General features: G+C 39.1%; 1 protein-coding gene across 9 annotated transcripts in view; it reads right to left on the minus strand.

Annotated features, from left to right (window-relative positions):
* ROBO1 (roundabout guidance receptor 1) overlaps window positions 1–22,503 on the minus strand; it is a 1,232,929-nt gene that overhangs the window by 87,305 nt on the left and 1,123,121 nt on the right. For all 9 annotated transcript variants that reach the window (XM_061627948.1, XM_061627952.1, XM_061627945.1 and 6 more), the window contains 7 exons: window positions 21,112–21,317; window positions 13,621–13,702; window positions 13,319–13,487; window positions 13,054–13,220; window positions 10,952–11,073; window positions 6,947–7,178; window positions 5,148–5,269 (listed from right to left, as the gene is read on the minus strand). In XM_061627948.1, the coding sequence (XP_061483932.1) occupies window positions 5,148–5,269; window positions 6,947–7,178; window positions 10,952–11,073; window positions 13,054–13,220; window positions 13,319–13,487; window positions 13,621–13,702; window positions 21,112–21,317 (1,100 nt within the window). The remainder of the gene's footprint in view (window positions 1–5,147; window positions 5,270–6,946; window positions 7,179–10,951; window positions 11,074–13,053; window positions 13,221–13,318; window positions 13,488–13,620; window positions 13,703–21,111; window positions 21,318–22,503) is intronic.

Below are 22,503 nucleotides of genomic sequence, written 5' to 3' on the forward strand. Positions count from 1 at the left end.
TTAAAAAATTAAGTTTCTAGGCTGTCTTGTGCCCGAGATAAACATCAAAACGTCAGCTGCCCCTGCAACTGTTAAATCTGTTTAACAGATCTGTTATAGCAGCTCGTAGCTCTAAACCCACCCTTTCAGGATTGTAGCCAATAAGTGAAGCTAGGGTCGTGATTTGTTGACCTCCAGGCACTGCTTAGACCTCATTGCAACACCAGAAAGTGGTGGTTCCCCCCCCCCCGTTTATGTGAAAACCTCATAAACTGGGTAAGTATATAGCTTTCAGGGGTTTTTTCTCTTGTGTGCAAGAGTGCTGTTGAAGAGGGCAGTGTTTTGAAAACCTACCCAATATGAAAGCTTTAATCCAATACTTGCTTTTCTGGGAGTGAATATGTGTACCTGGAGTAAACCCCACTGAATTCAATAGGACTTACTTTTGAGTAGACATGGTTAGGATTGTGCTGTAAATTAATGGGACTTTTGAGTGAACATAGCAAGAATTGTGCTTGTGTTGTAAATCTTTTCCCCCCTCCAATCCTATTTTTCACAGCAATTACGCAGGGCTTACTTAGGTATCACAGTTTTTATTATGTAGGAAACTAATACTGATTTTTTTAAAAACGTTCTGCAATGACCAACTGGTTTGACAATAAAATATTATATGGGGTGTAGCTTTACATCTGCAGTGTGTGTGTGTGTGTGTGTGTGTGTGTGTGTGTATGGAGTCTTTCCAACAACCGTGTGAGGTAGAGTTGGTGATTGGAAACCAAGGCAGCTCACAATAAGAAATAAAACACTTTAAAATACAATAACCATAAAAACAAGTATAAACAGTTGCAAAAAAGCTTAAAGTGGCATGATTGTGAATTTTGGGTTGGGCAAATGAAGTTTATTTATTATTTAATTTATATCCCACCCTTCCTCCTAGTAGGAGCCCAGGGCGGCGAATAAAAGCACTAAAAACACTTTAAAACATAAAACAGACTTTAAAATATATTAAAACAAAACATATTTAAAAACATTTTTTAAGAAGCTTTAAAAACATATTTTAAAAAAGAAAAGGTTAAAAAGCATATTAAAAAGCAATTCCAACACAGACACAGACTGGGATAAGGTCTCAACTTAAAAGGCTTGTTAAAAGAGCAAGTTCCTTATCACTTGAGGTTGCAGTTCTCTGGACGTTTCCCTGTTTGAGTAAGTCCCACTGGATACATTGGGACTTGCTTCTGAGTAAACAAACGTAAGATTGCACTATAAATATCTTTACAGGTTGTGTAAATAATAAACATATTTGATAGTCATGCTTATATAAGTATTTCTTCATAAAAGGTAATGGTGTCCCCGCACTTATAGTGCGAGTCGTTTCCGACTCTTAGACTGACGTCTTGCGATGTTTACAAGGCAGACCGTATATATGGGGTGGGATTGCCAGTTCCATCCCCGGCCATTCTTTACCCCCCAGCATATGCCAGGTACTCATTTTACCGACCTCGGATGGATGGAAGGCTGAGTGGACCTCGACCCCTTTTACCGGAGATTCGACTTCCTCCTTCCGTTGGTTGAGAGATTATGAGTAGCACATGGTCACCCACTACACTTTATAGTTCATTTCCATTTTGAAAAATTAATTAAAACATTTTACATGCAACATTTAACTAGATCCACACAATACATTTAAAGCACATCCAACTTACATGTAAAGCGAATGACTTCCCCTAAAGAATCCTAGGAAGTGTAGTTTCCCCCTCACAGTTATAGTTATCACCACTCTTAACAAACTACAGTTCCCAGGACTCTGTGGTGGCATTCATGTGCTTCAAATATGTTGAATGTGCTTTAAATGAATGGTGTGGATCTGCCCTAGGTATGATGTGCATTCAAGAGTGAATTGAAAAGAACAATTTTAAAAGATACTTTTTTAAAACAGGGGAAGGGTTGTATCTCATTGGTAGGGCATATGCTTTGCATGCAAAGTCCAAAATTCAATTTCTGGAAAAGACTATTGCCTGGAATCCTGGAGAGCCAATGCTAGTCCATGTCATCTATATTGAGCTACATGGCACCAAATGGTCCAAGTCAGTATAAGGCAGATTCCTTTGTTCTTAAAAGTGGGAAGAGACTCAAGGGCCACAGTGACTTCAGAATTTATTTATGTATTTTATTCACAACATTTATATATCACTTTATTGTAAAAAATCTCAAAGCGGTTTACAGAATGAATTAAAACAATAAAATTATTGGCAAAGACAGTTAAAGACAGGTATTTAAAAACATTCAAAATAATAAAACCAACAATGAGTTAAAACAGATTTAAAAACACAACAGCTTCTACAATAGCTACTAGATAGGCTTTTCTAAACAAAAATGATTTTAGCAGGTGACAAGAGGTAACTGCCTAATGTCAATAGGCAAGGAGTTCCAAAGGGTAGGTGGACTGATTTCTTACAAGACGGGAACAAGTACTATGTGGCACCCATAACATGGAAAGCACACCTTTAACTTGGCCTGGTAGCAAATCGGCAAACAGTGCAGATTTCAGAGCAGAGATATTATGTGCTGATAGGGTCTCACTTATGTCAGCAATTGTGTCGCAGCATTCTGCATTAACTGCAGCCCCTGGGTCAGGTTGTGCTGTATGGGGATTTCTATGACCTTGGCTGACTGGCTGCCAGGTTTTTTTAGTTTCTGGTTTTGGGTTATGAATCCTGACTGGATGTGGGATGCTGAGTTGTCTACCTTACTCACAGGAATCTTGTTGTGGTTGGTATGGTATTGCATTTAGGAAATCATCACTTCTTTTGTTTTTCTTTTTCTATTTGCATTTCATTTAAACTTTATCCTCACTCCCTTACATCCATAGAAGCAACAGCAGTGGTTCCATGCACTCAGCTCAACCTCCTTAAACCCACTGATGATGCACCTTGTTGGTTGCATGGCCGGGTCTCTTGCTCAGTAGTGGTAAAAGAGAATTCACATATTTGTAAGTGTGGCTGCAATTGTTGTTCCCAAGCTGCTGCCTGTGAAGGTAGGCCAAGCATGTGTTTTCTCTCTGTCCATTATAATTAACTGGAATTGGGTTGGCTGTCAAAATAAGATTATAGCAGCCCTCAGGGTAGACAGAAAGGGTAAAGAATCTTCTTACTCTTACTCATTTCTCAGGCCTCTTTCTGAAGTGAAGGGTCAAATCTGTAATGAAGTTTGGAGCAGCCATGTCAAAAGATAAGGGCAGGGTATTCCAGGCAGGGAGTTGCCAACCCTGCTTGGATATGGATGTCTTTGTAGAGGATCCCTAGTCAAGCTTTACCAACTGCACAATCCAAACTATATCTACTCAGAAGTAAGTCCTGTTGAGTTCTATGGGGCTTAGTCCCTTAGTAAGTGTGCGTAGAATTGCAGCCTTCACAGGCACCCATCTTTACTCCTGAGTACTCCTATCTAACATCTCTACAACACTAGGCTCCTTCTGGTGACTGGCCTGGCCTAAAGGCACTCTTCTTGCCGAAAGCAAGCTGGCTAGATTAAATGTTCCCTACCCAGGCTCCATCTTTAGCTAAGATTTCTATCATAATTTCCAATCAGAGAATTTTTTAAAAAAATTGTATGCTCCAAGCAACTGTGATTGATGCTTAATGTATCATGCTAAATGACATCATTAGGGCCCGCCCCATGACATCACTAAGGCCCTCCCCTGAAATCTCAGGTTTTGAAATCTCAGGTTTTGGTTTCTGACTTGGCAACCATATACACCAGGGTAAGCAAGATGGCGAGAGAGTGTGTCTGCATCACCTCTGTCTTTACAGGGCAGCTAGAAATTCTCTTTTAAATTTAGATAAAAGCGACTTAGTAACATAGTAAGTACTTTAACAAGCCTCTATTTCTACTACTACTACTGCTACTGCTAATTCAATTTATATCTTGCCTTTCCTCTCAAAAGATCCCAAACTCAGCAAATACACAAATGATAAAACATCTTATAAACAATTCCAATACAGATGCAGACTGGGAAAGATCTCTACTTTAAAAGCTTGTTGGAACAGGAAGGTCTTTAGAAGGCACCAAAAAGACTATAGAGACAGCCGCTTTCTAATATTTAATGGATAGGAATTCCAAAGGGTAGGTGCCACTACACTAAAAGTCTATTTCCTATGTTGTGCACAATCTACCTCCTGGAAAGATGGTATCTGCAGAAAGCCTTCATCGGCAGAACACAGTGATCGATTGGGTATATAAAGGGTAAGATGATCTTTCAGGTACAATTTAGACACAAAATTATAAAAAAACTTTTTGTTTTCCCAAGCGTTTATGGAACCAGCTTCCTTTGTTTACCACTTTTGCTTTCCCTACTACAGCTGTTGCTATTCTGTTTTCATTCCTCATTATGTTATATTTTTAAAAATGTTTTTACTGTTATGTACTGCCATGTGCGATACTGTATTAGCTGCTCTGTGCTCCCCTCGGGAGGAAGGGCAGGATTCAAGTACAAGGAAATAAATAAAGTTTGCCCTGAAGGAGTGGGTACCTGACCTAGAGAAGAAAAACAGACAAGAAAGGATAGAGGGCAGCAGTGATAATATAATTTAAAATATTTAGGATATTGTAAGATGAAGGAAATTAGAAATATGTGACAAATGTAATTATGATATAAATTATTCATATAAATATTTTTCCTAACACTACTTCTGAAAACCTTCATGTTAACCATGTTCTTATCAATCAGTACTTTTTTCCTACGAGTAAATTTTATGCATTTCCTATATTGCTAAAATGATAGAATCTTAGATTTGAGTTAGTTATTTAACCTGTGCATGTCAACAACTTACCTATGTCATACTAAGCCTTTACACAGATACTATTCTCTTAATTTATGCCTCCAATTGTCTCATAAAGCAAAACAAGAAGGTAAACAAGTTTCAGAGTGAAGTTTGAGAGCACTTTCTTTTACATATATATATGACTGCACAATATTTTTAGTTATTACTTGACTTGTACAACACAGACACATAAAAGTATATGAAAATTCTAAGTGAACAGACTCAAAAGATATGGGCATATGATTTTACTACAGTTTGATTTTTACCACCAGATGGAGCTAAGAAACCACAAACAAGTTCTCTATCAATAGCTTGCCAATAATTTCTGAGGGCAGAACTATATAGTACCTTGTATTCCTGAACCATCCCATTCTGTGTCTCCTCTGGGGGAGGCTGCCAAGTTATTACAACTGCAGTGCCATTTCCATCGTTCTTAGTTACTGAAACACTTTGTGGAGGAGCACTTGGAGCTGTGTGTGGAAAAAAGCATGACTGCAATTAAAGCGGCTTTTTCAGTATCATTGTTACTGAACAGAGCTTTTAATAGGCTGCAACTAGGATGCAGACAATACTGAGTCGGCAACACAGAAATATAATTAAATGTAGTCATTGAAGAGGATGCATGAAAAATATTTGTACCATGATATCAAAGAATATGGTCAAGCAAGGTTTTGAATGTACAATATATCAATATATATATGCCATGATAGCCTTTTATGAGGTTAATTTAAAAAGACACTGCTTCCGATAGGATGATGTGACACTGTCAATGTATGATGATCTGAATACCCCAAATAAACAAATATTAACTCATCCCAAGTCTCTGTAAATCAAAGAAATATTATACAAATCTACTACAATAACCACAGAACAACTCAGGACAACATCTGAGGCTTTGTACATTTGCTTTGAGTTTGTAAAGGAAAGGTGAAACAAAGCAAATGCACAAACAGTGGCACTGGGGATTTAATGTGATATGTGGTGGATCAGCTACTACGATCACAAATTGCAAGTGTGCACACAATGAGCCATACAAGAAAATCCACATTGTTAATCTTTCATACGTTGGTGATTGGTGTTTGGATAGAAAATAAGCTCCCCAAATGGACATTTAAACTGGCCCTGAGACAGAGCAAAACACACCCAGACAATTTAGCTGCAGCTACCCATTGTTATTCTTGGTCTAAGGAAAGACAATAAAAAAGGAACAGAAGCAGAACCACAGAATGACTTCAGGTTCATATGGAATTAATATTCCATGAACAATAAGGAAATTGTTCTTCTGGTCCCTGGAATTAATAAAATCAGTTCAAGGGTAGAGGAATGTACCTTGCAGAGTCATCTTCTGGCTCAATCGCGAGACGTATATCAAAAGCTGAAGTGGAAGGAGGATATTGGGTCTTACAGAGACCCATTCCACACATCAAAAGCTTTGGTTACAGATCCATGGGCCTCATAAAACTCATCACAATCAACCACTCAGCACTTAGAATTCTGTTTACCTCTTCCTATATCAACCAATATGTTCAGCATCCAGAGGTTGGATCAAATTTGGTGTGTGTGTGGGGGGGTGGATTTTTTGAGCCTGTTAATCTGCAACACATATCAAAAGGAAGTTCCCTAATTTAAACTTTGATGGTTACTGCTTTATATTGGACAGTGATTATCAAGTACCTGAATTTGACAGAAAGTAATTTATGACCAGATTGTGACCTCAACAGGCTCAAACGCATACAGCCCCCCCTAAAAAGAGAGAGAGAAATCATATATGGAAAGGGCCATAGCTCCATGACAGAGAATCTGCTTGCATGCAGAGGGTCCCAGGTTCAATCCCCAGTGTTTACAGATAGGGTTGGGAGAGACTCCTGTCTGAAACCCTGGAGAGCCACTGCCAGTTAGTATAGACATTACATTATATGTCTTTGAGGGAATTTCCTAGTTGCATGATTTTTAATATATACTTACTTAATATATACTGTGTCAACAAACATCACAACAATGAGCTCTATGCATTTAGTAGTACAGGGCTGAGTTCCAATAAAAAAAAAAGCACTTCAAAGAAAACCAAGGAATGAACACGTTGGGGAGAAACAGGCCAGAACAGTACTTCAAAAAGAAAAGATAAAGGCAGCCATGCTGCTACTTGCCTTCTTCCAGAGTTTTGGCAAATTTCACTTCACTATCAGCTCCTTGAAACTCATTAAAAAAAGGTCGAGCCTTAATTTCATAGTTTACTCCTTTTTTGAGCTCAGGAATGACAACACTGTTTTTTGTTGGTGTCTTGACTTCAAAAATCAACCACTCAGATTCCCCTTGAGAAACAGTTGTTGGCCTGTACAAAATTTTATATCCCTGAATATACTGGGATTGTTGGTCAACCTAATGGTGGAGATAGAACAGCCATATTAAAAGATTAGTAAGTGTCAAGTGTAAACAGTTTTATGTGGCAAAATGTGATATTAATCACAGCACATTGTTCATTTTTGCATTTCTCCTGTTTGTTGATAGTTTAATACTACTAACTTCAAAAGGCAACATAGCTCTGTTTGGCTGGAATCTAAAGGGATACATTAGAAAAACTCAAGGGATAGCACCAGGCCCAGTGAGATTTTATTTTCCTTTGAACAGTGGGCCCTCATGCCACGTTGCAAACTGCTGTTGAAAACCCCCTTCATTTCAAAAGCTGTTTCTCTTGCTGCATTTGGGACAAGTGTTTGAAAAATGCAAGCCCAAAGCTCCCTGAGATATTGACATATGAGTTGGGATTAAACGTAAAATATCCAGATTAAACAGATCTGCAGTTCTGTGGATAGTTTTGAATAAGTCATTCTCAGAAATCCTATGAATTTCTTTGCCAACTGAAAACTAATATAGAAATTAATACTATTAATAATGTAATATATTGACAAAATGCACCACAGGGATAAACCCATAATAGAAACAACAGAATTCATTTTGAGTTAGCATCACTGCAGTTAACAAAGCAAAACCACATTTTATACAAGATTATTACTATTCACCCACAACAACACAGGAAGAATTGTTTAAAAGAAAGGGTACAATATATCTGAAATTAGCAATGACAATTTAAAAAATATGGAGCTACACAACAGAATGAATTCTAAAAGTGCTTATGCTACAGAAAATAAACCAGTTAGGAGTAGATCCAAAATATTTTTAGTGAAATATTAAAAGTATGAAAACTCTAAGGCCACCACACCTGTCAATATTTTTCTGAATGAACAATACTTGGCAATATTAAATAATCTTGGGAAAGAAAAAATAATCTTGACTCATCGATGCATAAGAACAGTTGTAAAAGAGTAATAATATTTAGAACTACCAAGAGATATTCTGAACACAGTAGTACCAACAGGTGCTAGGATCTACACATAGGTTACAATTTAAAAGTTCAGAAGATAATGAGAGAGATCTTCCCTCCCCTCCATGCTCCAATCTAATCTAGCAATTCCCTAATTTAAAAAATGGCAATGTTCTAACTTTATAGAATGACTTGTGATTAGTTTGATTCCCCGTGAACACATGCATAAAGCACTGATGAAGTAGACTCTAGCCTACAAAACTAATTCTGTAATGCATTGTTAGTGTTTTAGATGCCATAAGTTTTTTTGCTTTTTCCTCTCAACAAAGTGGATTAAAAAGGGGCAGCTACTTGGCATAATCAGCAGTCTACTAACTGTGCTTGGCTCAGTTAAATACTGTACATCTAAATTAGGCAAATAATTTCCTCTACTCCCACATTCTCAGCTGGAAATATTGCATACTAGGGTTGATGGTGTCTGATATTATCACTTAAGGGACAAATTTCAAAACATTATTGAGAAAAAGACATGATATAACTGCATTATCAATGAACTTATTAAAACTATACATGGTTCTGGGTCAGTTCATTAGCATTTTAAGGACTTTTTACATTGCCTGAAATATGTAAGTTCTTGCTGTAAATCAGAGTTAGGACATATACATGACAGTGACCATGTTGGAGACCATAGGAAATCCACATGCTTCTAATCACATATAAATACACTTATCACATGAGGTGGTCCACTCACATGTAGTATCAACACACCAGTGATTGGTGGCGCTAGTAGATTCTGCTACCATGCTAACCAGGGCTGTGGAGTTGGAGTTGGAGTCGTGGAGTTGGGAGCAATTTTGGGTGGAGTCGGAGTCGGTAGAAATGTACCGACTTCGACTCGTATTCTGACTCCTTCATAAATGGCAACTGTATATTAACTAGTAATAACAAATTTACTGTAGTAAAATGGTAGCACAAGGCATTTCATCACCACCACGTGAATCCAGAGATTGGAAAAGTTACTTTTTAAAACTACAACTCCCATCAGCCCCAGGGATTGGGCTCGTGGGAGTTGTAGTTCAAAGAAGTAACTTTTCCAAGCTCTGGATTCACGTGGTGGTGATGAAATGCTTTGTGCTACCATTTTACTACAGTAAATTTGTTATTACTAGTTAATATACAGTTGCCATTTATGAAGGAGTCGAAGGTCTGGCGTACCAACTCCACAGCCCTGATGCTAACTCTTCATGTAAGTGGACAACTCTCATGGTAAATGCTTTTGTTTATTATGAACATGTGTGGACCATTTACACAGAAAAGCAGGTCCACCTAGATTGGTATCCATTTCGTTATTTATTTATTAATAAACTTATAACACTTAATGCTAGGTGAGTGGATCTGGATAATATAATGCAAGTTGTCTGAGTTGATTAGGGCAATTTCCACCATTCTCATAAATGTTTTATTTATTAATCTTATTTCTGTTATTGTACTTTAAAAATGTAAAAATCATGACAATAAAAAAGGTGTTTTTTTTAAAAAAAACTACACAAAACACTTTACTTCACAATGTGGATGTTGTGTTTTCACTCTTAGTCTCAATATATCTGGTAACTTCAATATGCAGAAGCTGCTTGACAGGGATGTTCTCCAAACCAACAAAAAGAAACATAAAATAAAGAGATCTAGTTTATTTTTAAGTGTTTTTTGTACTTATAATTATTTTGCTGTGTTGTTTTATCATGCTAACCTGATTAAAGCAACTTATAAGCTGAAAAGAAAATTGCACTGACTAGCCCAGAAGATATACAGAGCATGTTTCTGTGAAGTTGAAGAGAACTACACAGAACTTTTGGTGAGGTTATAAGCAGTTGGTTAAACAAGAGAAGCCTGCAGCAGGTGACTCTTCGTGCAGCAATTCCCTCTAATTATGAGATGTCATAACAGCAAGCTCTTTCTTGGTCCTGGATAATATGAAACATTAAATTCATACCACTGCATAGTAATTTTTGGATCTTTCCATTAACACACTTGACAGAAATGTGGTTTTCTTTATATACTTGTGGACCTGACTTTTTCTTATATACTTTAAATATATACATGTATTTAAAAATATTTACTCCTCTTCTGTCAACCAATGGTTTTCAAACCACCAGAAGATTTAAACACAGCAGCAATCTTTTTCAGTCTTACAAATGCTCATGTAAATGTAATTTCCTTTACTAAAATTTCATTGTCTTAATTTTGTTCTTAGTGCTTGTATTCTCCATTGTGTTGGAGACACAACCCCCTCCCCTTTTTTATCATACTCCTACTTTTATTTCAGGTAGATGAGCATGAGTTAGCTGCCCTGTGTTCTGACCCACCTGTCCTTTATTTAGAAATTATCCAAAATTAATGTTGGAATTTGTGCAAGGTATCTTTGCCGTAGCCTTCAGTCTACTTATTCCCCTATATGGTTGCCAGTGTGGACATTCAACGAATAAATTGCAGCTCACAAAAATCCTGATACAATTAGATTTTTTTATTTACATATTTTAACCAATGTGCATAATTAATCAATGTTTCATGAACAAAGGTCTCATGTAAGAATAAAAAAATATGTGAACTAAAAACTGTAGCTAACTGCATATGATCCTTCTTTAGACATTACATCAGAATATAACCAAGCAAGTGTATGTGTGCAAGTATAGCAAGCTTATCAATGAATTGCAAGTAATGCTAATTCTCATAAAACAGCTTATCACCATCTTTTCAAGAATATGTTGTTGTATTTTAGCATGTTGTCGGGAAACTTCTTTTTATAGGTTACTATCATATTTGCTTTACTTACTGTCCAGTGAACTTCAATTGCAGAAGAAGAAAGGATTGTGGGATTATGAAGATGTAAAACAACATCACCCAGCTCCCGCTGTACTTGTTTGTGATCGACACCCTGACTTGTAGGAGGAACATCTGTAACAATTTTAACAAACTCTTGTTATACATTTTGCCTTCAAACATATATGACGAAGCTGAATAACAGGTTTGATTCTAGTATGCTGTGTGTTTCCAAACATATTTGTTGTTTGTGCTTGTCTTACTTTTTCAGTTCTTTGTGTTCCCATTGGACTTGAAAGGAAAGTTGAAGGGAAAGTTGACTCTTTTTAAATGGTAAGAGAAAGTGTTGATTCTACAGTTTGCAAGGTTTGATGGTCTTGTTCTTCCAACACCTGAGCTGTGAGGGCGGGGAATGCTCCCCATCCAAAAACTTGGTGGAATGTTTTTATTAGTTTTAGCTATTTATTTGCTGGATACAAGCAGAAAGCCAAACTCTGGCTCTGAGTTGGAGGGTAATAGTGCAGGTACAGAAACTTGTCTCCGCATCTGTCAGGCAGTTGGAGCTCCAGCTGCCTAGTTGGTTCAGAGGCCAAGACAAAACATTCCCTGAACTTGAGAAGAATGATGGAAGCACTTCAATACACCCCTGGCCCACAGATTTCAAAGATGTAGCACAAGGTCAGGTATAAGACCTCACCCCGTGGGAGAGGGGAATACCTTGGTAATTGCAAACCTCTGACTGGCCAACAAAGTCATCCAACTTTTCTCAGCCCAATTGACTTTAGATCCATTTCTTGATTCCAATTTTTCTATCTTGGATACAACCAAAAATATACCGCTGATGGTAAAAAGAAGCCTTTTAGCATTACAAATTAGACTTGCCAATGGGGGCCCTTCGATAGATTGTAACAATGAACATGGACACATAAACACAACTGCTGTCTTTTCCCCATGATATTTGTAAACCAGTTCTGGCTTGAAGCTCCTGAATATATATACAGAAAGAGGCATCCCAATGAACATGTAAAGTAGTTCTGCTTGTGCTGAAGGGACATAATGTCTTATATGGGACTTGAAAAAACACAAGGCAAAATGGAATGGCAAACACTTTCAGTACTCTTACTGTTCTCGTATTACTAGGTCATTTTAAATGTAGTGACAATGGATGTGATAGGAGGGTCTACGGCGGAAAGGGGAATTCATGAAAACTGAGAAGCAACTTATGTGAGTGGAAGTTCTTTTCCACTTGTACAGGGTGCTGTTGGATCCAAGTGGATCAAAATATATTTATATATAAAGATAAGCCTTTTGAATGGGTCACATATAATTTATATCACAAAGATTGGAATAATAAGAATTAAAAAATAATACTGATTTTTGTTGGTACATAAACATTAATTTCTTTGGGCAGACAAAATATATATTCTCGCAATGCATACACTGAAACTGTACTAATTGTTCTAAATATTCCATTACTTCTGCATGAGTCCTTGGATAGGCAGTGCCCATCAAAATAGCCAATACTGGGGTAAACAGATTAATGATCTGACTCAGTTTAAGACATCTGCTTATATTTTACATCTCACAAAATGGTGTTGGATGCTACACAGATGTATGGTTTTTTATGTTTGTTTCCCTCCCCCCCCCCGCTCCCATGATGGAAGGCAACTGAATGACTTTACTAATACCAACTTATGTTTAGTTAAAATAGCACCTAACTTTCAATTGTAAGACACAGATCATTAGAAACTAATGTGCAGGCTTATTTTATGGGAGCGAACTGTGCACTGACCCAGTTCTTGATTTGATATTTGTGAAACTACAATGCCTACTGCCAAGAGATAACCTGCTTATTAAAAAGTGGTTTCTTTCTTTCTCAGGAACTGCTGTAGTGAACACAGTTGCTTCATCAGTGTAAAGTCCCTGTTTGGTTGTTAGCCTTGTTATCTGTTGCTGCATATAGAACAAAGAACTACTAAATAAAGGTCTTTCCAGACTGTATTAGCATCATTACCTAAAACCGATGTGTCTGCTTCCTTTCAATCAAGCATATCTAAACAACCAACCAAGGGTGCAAATGGTTGCCTTTAGCTCAGTCTTAAATATATGTTTTACCTTGTGTTTTCACTGGGTCAGAAATTAGGCTGGGATCACTAATTCCATATGCATTGGCTGCCCGCACAAGGAAGAGATAAATTGCATTTGGTTTCAGACCTTTAACTGCAAATGTTTCTGTTTTCACATTTTCTGCTACAGTTTGCCAGCTGCTGCCAGCTGCATGGCTAAGGATAAAACACACAGAAAAATACAGGTTAGTGCATGCCTGTGATTTAAGAACCTACAACATAAGCACAACCAGATCACATGAAAGACATAATACCTGAAGGCCTCTATTATATAAGAGGTTGGAGTTGCACCTGAATTCAAATTAGGCTTCCATGATAGTGTTACTGTATTTCTGCTGACATCAGTAACTTCAGGTTTTGATGGTGCACTGGGAATCAAGTTAGGGTCAGTGGGTCTTGGTGGCTGCACAGGAACTCCAAATTCTAGTAAATGGTGATAAAAGGCATACAAGTTGAAAGCTGATATAGGCTCATCAATGTGATTGTATCAGTGTATTTCATTTATTATACAATCAGAGAGCAATTAGTTTGTAATTACTTATTTTTATGGGTTTACCTTGTACTTCAATGTAAGCACTCCATGATGCTTCACCACTTGGGGTGGAGGCAATGCAGGTGTATCGACCAGTGTCACCCAGCTGAAGGAGATAAAAGAAAACAAATATTTGGAATAACAGGAGACTAATCAGGCTTGTGTGTCCCAAATGACAATATTTGTGAGTGCAATATTTTAACTCAAATGAATATGCGTTAATTCATTCAACTTCCCCAAATAGGAAATTTGCTACCAAAAAAGAAGAAAAGATCACATTAACAAGCTGTTCTGTTGTCACATCTTTCAAATTTTTTACTTTAGTTCATTCTGTGCTGTGGCCCATGAAAGCCTTACAGGCCCAATATCTGCATCCATGATGATGGGACAAATACAAGGGCCCACTAGAGCTGACACTTGAATTACTTAAGAAATTGAAGAGTCTGATGCTGAAGGGAGAAGCACCAGACTTGGTAGCTGCAGTGATCACCATATACCCACCCCCATACCCCTAGACCCCACACCCAACATAACATTGCTACTTTGGGGCCAAAGGCATTTGGGGAACAGGAGATGGCAGTAACTGCTGCTTCCCAATGTTTCTTCTTCCAGAGCCAGGCCTTTTAAAGAATAAAAATGTTATGCCAAGGCAACTGCCACCCTAAAATGCATTTGTTGAGCCTGGTGGCAAAATATTTTTTCCTCACCACCACTCACCAGCATGACATGGTATGTCAGCCCACTTTGTTGGTTGATTAATACAGCTGGGCACAATAACATGTATGTTCGTTTCTCTGGACTGCCTCACAGCTAAAAGAAATCACTGGCTTGTGTTGTTATTAGGAGGTTCTGGGGTTCGAAATGGAAACTTTCTGGTCTGTATGCAGCTGCCCTGTGCAGTGAGCCACTAAATTGCAGGTTGCAGCATCTACCTAGGCAGCTCAGTATCCTCAAGCTGTGGACTGATCCTCCACCATTCTGCCTGATCATTGGATCCTCTTGGACAGAAAGGGTTATAAGGGGAGTTCCTATTTGAGTTAAGCATTGCTCAAGTAACAAGAACTAGTAGTAGGACAGACAGATTTCCTGAACTGGGACATGTTCCTATATCCTTTGGTCCTTATTTCTGGCCCACCTTATAATCATGATTCCTGGTTTGGTCCTAACTACTTGCTTTGTCCAGCACAGGTACCAGTTACAGACACTCATCTCATCTCAAACTGCTGACCATAGCCCACTCTGACAGTGCTCTCAGCTGCTCTTCATAATTCTTTTTGCCAAAACAACAGGGAGATCTACAAGCCAAGCCTCTCTGTCTCATATATATATGATGATAATAAAATAAACTTGCTTAAAATAACCTTGCCTATATAGGCAAGGTTATTTTAAGCAAGTTTATTTTATTATCTTGTTCTATCTATAATCTATTTCTGGTCTCCTGGCAGATGACATACCTTCTCTAGATAGAGAAACAACCCTTTATGTTTATCTATTTGGATAGCCCCTAAGCCAGCATGGCCATGGACAGGGATATTGGCAGTTGTAGTCCAGGAACATCTGGAGAGCCACAGTTTCCCTGCTTCTGCTCAAAACTTTCAGAAGCTTACTGTGCTGCAATATTTAGAAGTGGGTTGTAGAAGGGCCACAGAGATCTAGAAAGTTACCAAAAATCGTGTTTCTTAAGTAGCTTCCTACATGTCCATCTGCATCTAAATTTCACACATCCAGTCCAAGCACTTATGACAGGGATGGGCAATTTCCCTCAGCTTAAAGAAGTGGTGGCAGTTTTGTGTGCACACTTTTGTATGCACATGAATGTGTGAAAATGTAAGGAGAGCTCTGAGAATATATCTGTGATGGAAGATGCTCAGCTGGTGTGTAGTATCTGGTAGGAATATACAGGATGTTTTGACTGTGCGTGAATAGCGTGTCTAGTAGTATGTGACTAGGAGAAGGGGCATTTTGAAGGTGTGTTTGGTGGATGACATATGATTGGTCTATGTGCAAATGGGATAAAAGGATTTGTGAGTGCATATTTAACAGAAGAGAGCAGAGAAGGGTAAGAACTCCAAGTGACCTTTAAAAGTGATCAGTAGCACCTTATTAGGAAAATGAGCTCTGGGGTAACATATAATGTCTTTGAAAACTATATGCTTTGTGTCTTCCTTGTACACTTTCTGGTGGATGTAGCTAGCCACTGTTGGAAACAGGATTCTGGACTAACCTGATCCATCAGGGCTCAACATGTTACGTCATGTTACAGTTGATGTTACATTTACTGCATATTTAACTTTGAATACTTTCAAGCAGTGGTGTGCTGGAGCTGGCTCGTACCGGCTCGCAAGAGCCGATTGTTAAACTTTGGGGAATTTTGTGAGCCGGTTGTTAAGAGGACGGATCCTGCCTATTAGTAAGCTGAGAGAGAGAGAGAGAGAGAGAGAGAGAGAGAGATTGGGCGGTCTCTCGGATCCACCTCAGCCACAGGACGGTGTGACAGACCCACTGCGAGGGAAGCACAGAGGCGGCGTCAACAGCCGTTCTCTGTTGCTGTTGTTAGCGGCGCGTTGCATTCGGGCCTCTCCCGCCCCCTATCTCCCCTCGTGTCAGGGGTCGGGAACATCGAGCGCCGCCGCCCTCCCCTAGCCATAGTCCCCTGCCTGTCGCCTTGGAAGCAGGAGGAGTTGGGGCGGCGGCTGCCATTGCCAGAGGGGGCTCTAACGAGGCGGCTCTGAAAGGATGGATGCAGACAAGATGACCATCCGCGGGCAGAACTTCCCCAGCCAAGTGACGGCCCTTTCAGGGCTGGCACCGCCTCTTTTTCTTACTCTCTCTCGTCCTTGCAAGCGGCGCCAAGTGTGGTTGTTTTACACCTTGCGTTTTACACCAGCAGTTTTTTAAAAAAAGTTCCCTGTCATAAGTTCGCCTCAGTGCTCCCCCTCCCACAAACTTAAGAAAACTGGTTCACTTTTTTTGCTTATTTTGTGTACCTACATAAGAACATAAGAACAGCCTGCTGGATCAGGCCAGTGGCCCATCTAGTCCAGCATCCTGTTCTCACAGTGGCCAACCAGGTGCTTGGGGGAAGCCCGCAAGCAGGACCCGAGTGCAAGAACACTCTCCCCTCCTGAGGCTTCCGGCAACTGGTTTTCAGAAGCATGCTGCCTCTGACTAGGGTGGCACAGCACAGCCATCACGGCTAGTAGCCATTGATAGCCCTGTCCTCCATGAATCTGTCTAATCTTCTTTTAAAGCCGTCCAAGCTGGTGGCCATGACTGCATCTTGTGGGAGCAAATTCCATAGTTTAACTATGCGCTGAGTAAAGAAGTACTTCCTTTTGTCTGTCCTGAATCTTCCAACATTCAGCTTCTTTGAATGTCCACGAGTTCTAGTATTATGAGAGAGGGAAAAGAACTTTTCTCTATCCACTTTCTCAATGCCATGCATAATTTTATACACTTCTATCATGTCTCCTCTGACCCGCCTTTTCTCTAAACTAAAAAGCCCCAAATGCTGCAACCTTTCCTCGTAAGGGAGTCGCTCCATCCCCCTGATCATTCTGGTTGCCTCTTTGCAGTCACAGCTGAGGCTGCAATCCAATACATACTTACCTGAGAGTAAGTTCCATGGAACCCAATGGAGCTTACTTCTGAGTAGATGTTTACTGGATTGCAGCCTTAGTGACAAAACCCAATCTTTTAAGCACTGTGTTGTTGTGAAGGCAAAAAAATAAAGGTAATAAAATCATTAACCAGGTTGCACTTCTCCAGTGTTAGTGACTGGAAGTGTGTGGTCAGAGTCTTCATCTCCAAGGAGGACTGACCTAAGATGTTTCTGTACCTGAGCCAGAGAATCTAATTCTCTTTCTCCTGCTTCAAGGCAGATGAGATTTAACAATAAATACCAGTTTACTACCTTTGTAATAGTATCACTCTTCCTAATAGTTGGACCAGATTGTCTCTAGAGGGGGATTCTGCGTTCTGCTTAGCCCAGGTATATGGTATAAGATATATGATTTTATGGTCTAAAGCTTTATATATGCTGGGTTAATATTTATTAGTTGCTGATCATCATACTGGGATCCTTTTGAGAAGGGAAGTTTGGAAATAACATGAAAAAATGAACAAACATATCTGACTCTACTGGGCAAAGGTAATGTAGGTCAAATGTATTCATAGGACACTTTTGCAGTGACCTTTCATTTCAGCAAATAAAATACTGGTTGGCTGACATTTGGCTTACTAAGATCTTTTTCGCTTGGAAAATCTTACTGGCTGTACAGGGGAGGGGAACAGCACTTGCTGGCGTGCTGGATCCTAGAAGTTGCTGAGTTTATAATGTCACCACTTCATTATGCTGGCTTCTTTTGCCATAGCTAGGTTATAGGCTTATAAACTGTTGCTGTTATGTTATGTGCCTCCAAGTCGACTACGACTACGACTTATGGTGACCCTATGAATCAGCGACGTCCAAGAGCATTTGTCATGAACCACCCTGTTCAGATCTTGTAAGTTCAGGTCTGTGGCTTCCTTTATGGAATCAATCCATCTCTTGTTTGATCTTCCTCTTTTTCTACTTCCTTCTGTTTTTCCCAACATTATTATCTTTTCTAATGAATCATGTCTTCTCATTATGTGTCCAAAGTATGATAACCTCAGTTTCATCATTTTAGCTTTGTGAGGGGATTAGGAATTTCCTAACAACTCTCAGCACCCTTCACAAACTACAGTTCCCAGCATACTTTGGGGGAAGTCATGTTTAAAGTGGAACAATAGTGGAATGGATGTACAGTGTGAATGAATGCAGCCCTGGACTAGTTCTCAGTACTTGACATGTGTTTGTTTGGACTGTGCTGTATCTGCAACTCTGCCCACATTGGTGCTGCAGCCATTTGTGTTCTGTCACACCCCCATGACAGCCATTTTATGACTGGTGCCCATAACTCTTTCTCCAAAATTCCAAATGTGCCCACTGGCTCAAAAAAGTCTATGGGTACCACCATGAACAGCTTGGGTGAGGCCTGCACAGAGATGAAGCAGAAGTACGACCAGTGCTTCAACCGCTGGTTTGCCGAGAAGTTCCTGAAGGGAGAGGGTGGCAACAGCAGTGGAGGCGACCCCTGCACCCAGCTCTTCAAGCGCTACCAACTCTGCACCCAGAAAGCTATTAAGGAGAAAGACATACCCATTGAAGGGCTGGAATTCATGGGCCGCAGCAGAGGAAAATCTTCCTGACCATGATGACAACAGAAAAATTATTTTGAACATTAAAAAAAAGCCAAATTCTAAATCTTGTTGCTGTTGAACAAGGACTCTGCCATCTGTGCAGATGGTGCAATTCAAGGACTGTTCTCCACAGCAGCATCTGCCTCATGGAGCCAGGAGCCAGTTTCATATCTACTGACAACTGGGTGTGGCTTTTTTATCATCTGTGTATGTGTGTGGTGGGACTCTCAGTTTTACAGCTGAATGTATTTCTAACAAAGGAAGTAGGGAGAAGTGTATTCCTGGTTTATGATCAGCTGATTCTTTTTATTTAGCTAATCTTAACTGTAAATGTTAAAAGAATGTTACTGTAAACCGCCCAGAGAGCTTCGGCTATGGGGCGGTATAGAAATACAATAAATAAATAAATAAATAAATAAAATATGCTCTTTTTTTCCGGAGAGCCTGTTGTTAAACATTTACCAGCACACCACTGCTTTCAAGCCTCCACTGTGTGTCAGGATTAACTTCCTAACATGTGGTCATTTAAAAGCATAGGTCACATCCTAAATTTCCTGTAGACAGAAACTGTATCAGATTTTAGACAAAAGAATGTGAAAAAATATTTCTCTACCATATGATGCCAAGGCAAAATTGCATAGCCTTATGACATGGTTTTTACTTTCCTACATCTCTTGAGATAGCTGCTGTTTCTACTAACTCCATTAAGTTATTATCATTAGTAAACAGGCAGCCATTCCCAGAGGACTATGTGCGCATGCTTTGTTTGCTGGAGGAAAGGATAGAGGTTAATTATTTTCTAGAGCCTCCACTTAGAAAACAAAGGTACAAGTAAATGTTGCCACGTTTTAAAATGATGAGATAGTTGTGAAAATGTTTACATAAACATGGCAGAAAAACTACAAGTACTATTAACTATTGCTAAGGAAAGCATGTTGTGAATCCACTACAAGTAGAATAAAACATTATATTTGCATATGAAGTTAAAGGGAATTTCTTTTATTATAATTTTGACTTCTGTGAATTAGAGATGATTGCAGTTTCTGGAACAGGAATGGGTTGGGGGATTCAATATTACATCCTTCTTTATTAAAAGGTGAGGAAGATAATCGATGAGACAGTGGGGCTTCTCTTTGCCCCCAAAGTTGCTGATACCACATTTCTTTAGCAATAAAAAAAATCACATAGTCATTATGTCAGAAAAGAAATGAAGAGAGGAATGTGTCACTTGCACTATAAGATGGTGTCAATTTTTGCTCCTTTTTCTTGTCCATATGAATTCTTGCAAGATTTTCATGTCCATAGTGAAAGATAAAAATATGTTCTTAGCACTGATTTAGATAACAGTATCATCACCTGAACTCAAACATTAAACAAATCCCACCCAAAATTGCCACTAAATACACACAATTAAACATTAAGCCACTTTAAAAAGGTCAATCTAAAGGTTAAAAAAAGATCCAATAGAACATGTTAGTAATTCTGTGCTGGCATGGAGAGCTGCATGGGCAGGTAACCACATGGTCTCGGGTAATGTATTGTATGAAAATATGTCTTTACATTTGGCCTAACTATATGAACTAAGTTATCCTAAGGCAAAATACCCAGCAAGTATGAACAGGTGTTCATAGGCCTTGCAAAAACACAAACCATTTTGCTACAACTTGTCTCAAAAGTATAGCACATTGACCAGGTATGTTTCTATAAATCTTCCAGAAGCCACCTCTATGTTTGGTTATTTCAGTTCTATTAATCTTTCCTGCACATGTGTAGGTTAAAAAAAAAGGAGTAGGGAACACATGTGCAATACAGATAACAGCAAGTACAGAAATAGAAATATTAGCTCAACTGTAGGGAATAAGAGTAATCTGTTAATATGATAGTTAAAATGTCATGCTGTGCAAAAATGCTGGAACATTCTGTTCACATTCTTGTTAGCAACTGAAGTAGGCTTTCTGAACATTTATGGTTAAAGCCTGTGCCCATTTATAGGCACTATTTCACTACCATCCCATCTTCTTTGTAAAAACGGATTTCTAAATTAATTCTTCTTAGAAGAATTTTACTTACAAAATATGAAATAACTGCCAGCGGCTCTGTTGTAATCTAACGTACTTTGGGAATGCAGAATAAGCTATCTCAAAATACGAAGAATCAAATAAAGATGATATTAATACAGTTATTTAACATTTCATTAATTCTAAAATTAGAGGCTGCAATGTTCAGAGCCTCAAGGCAAGGACCAAAGAGAAGCAAAATAAAAAGAACTGTGGGGTTTCCATTTCAAACTACCTTGGCATATCGAATCTGTAATGCACCAGTTTCTAGCTGCTTGATACGGGAATCCTGTGTGGAGATGAGGATGCCATCCTTTCTCCAGATAATTGTTGGCATTAGAGTGCCTGTGGCCACACAGCTGAGTACTAAAGTACCATCCACAGCTACAGTCTGATTCACAGGACCTTGTCGAATAACAGGGGGAGGCCGGTCTGCAATCACTAGCAAGAGAAACAACAGGGAAGGGGGGCAGAGAAAATATTTCTGCAACTGGAAGCAATTTTCTAATCATCTAAGCAACACTGGTTGCTTAGGCTTTAAAATATTCTAAAGATAATTAAATAAGTAATTAAAGTCAAAGATATGCATTATTTTGGGGGCCAATAATATGGCATTCAACTACAGAATATAAAATAATAGCCAGCAATTTAAAAAGAAAGGGAGAAGTAAAGGTGGTGCCCAGAGCTTGCCTCTTTCTGGAATTCACTTAGTTCCATCAACCTTAGAAGAGATAAAAAGTCTTAATGAATGTCTCACCTCCTTGAAAGGTGCCCCTTTCTCTTTATTTGCATTTCATATATGGCAGAGAGGAAATTTCAGCATTTATGTTAACTAATAGCAGAATGGACCATTGGTCTCACCTGAAGGGTGATTTTCCCAGGTATCCTGCCATCATGTGGGTTACAGTGCCATCTAGCGTCTGAAGCCAAGAATGTTTTGAAGTCAAGACCTGGGGCATCAAGCCCCTCCCACTCCAGTTCACTTGCAACGAGTCCAAAGTGGTATATCCAAGAAAATACAAATGGCCAACGGGCCTACCAGCAAGGAAAAAAGAGACACTGTCCCAAATAATAACAAAGAACTATATTCACTTTAACAGATCTAGAAAGGTCTTGACTCGATCACACAGTCCAAAACAATAGAACTCTGAACAGTAATAATTTGAAAGGTGGTACAAAATACCCAGATATCCTCCAACAGGGAGGGCTGTGATGGCAGGATACCTGGGAAAAACACCCTTCAGGTGAGACCAATGGTCCATTTTCCCCAGGTAGCCTGCCATCATGTGGGATGTGCCAAAGCAGCCCCCAATAGGGAGGGATCACCCACTGATTACTTGTCAGAAAGAACCTGTTGCAGAACATGCCTCCCAAAAGAGGCCTCGGCAGAAGCGTAACAGTCTATCTTATAATGTTTGATAAAAGAATCCGGAGTAGACCATACAGCCACTCTGCAATCTCTGCAAGAGGTGCATTGGTTGCGAAAGCAGCCCATGCCGTTATCTTACTGGGCACTGGAAGGTTAAGCAACTCATAGGCCAATGCAATGCAGGCGCGCAACCAACAGGACAAAGTAGAGTTAGCAACCTTTTTTCCCAGAGTTCATGGGTGAAAGAATGCAAACAAT

The sequence above is a fragment of the Rhineura floridana genome, chromosome 5 (assembly GCF_030035675.1).
Source record: "Rhineura floridana isolate rRhiFlo1 chromosome 5, rRhiFlo1.hap2, whole genome shotgun sequence".
Lineage (NCBI taxonomy): Eukaryota > Metazoa > Chordata > Lepidosauria > Squamata > Rhineuridae > Rhineura > Rhineura floridana.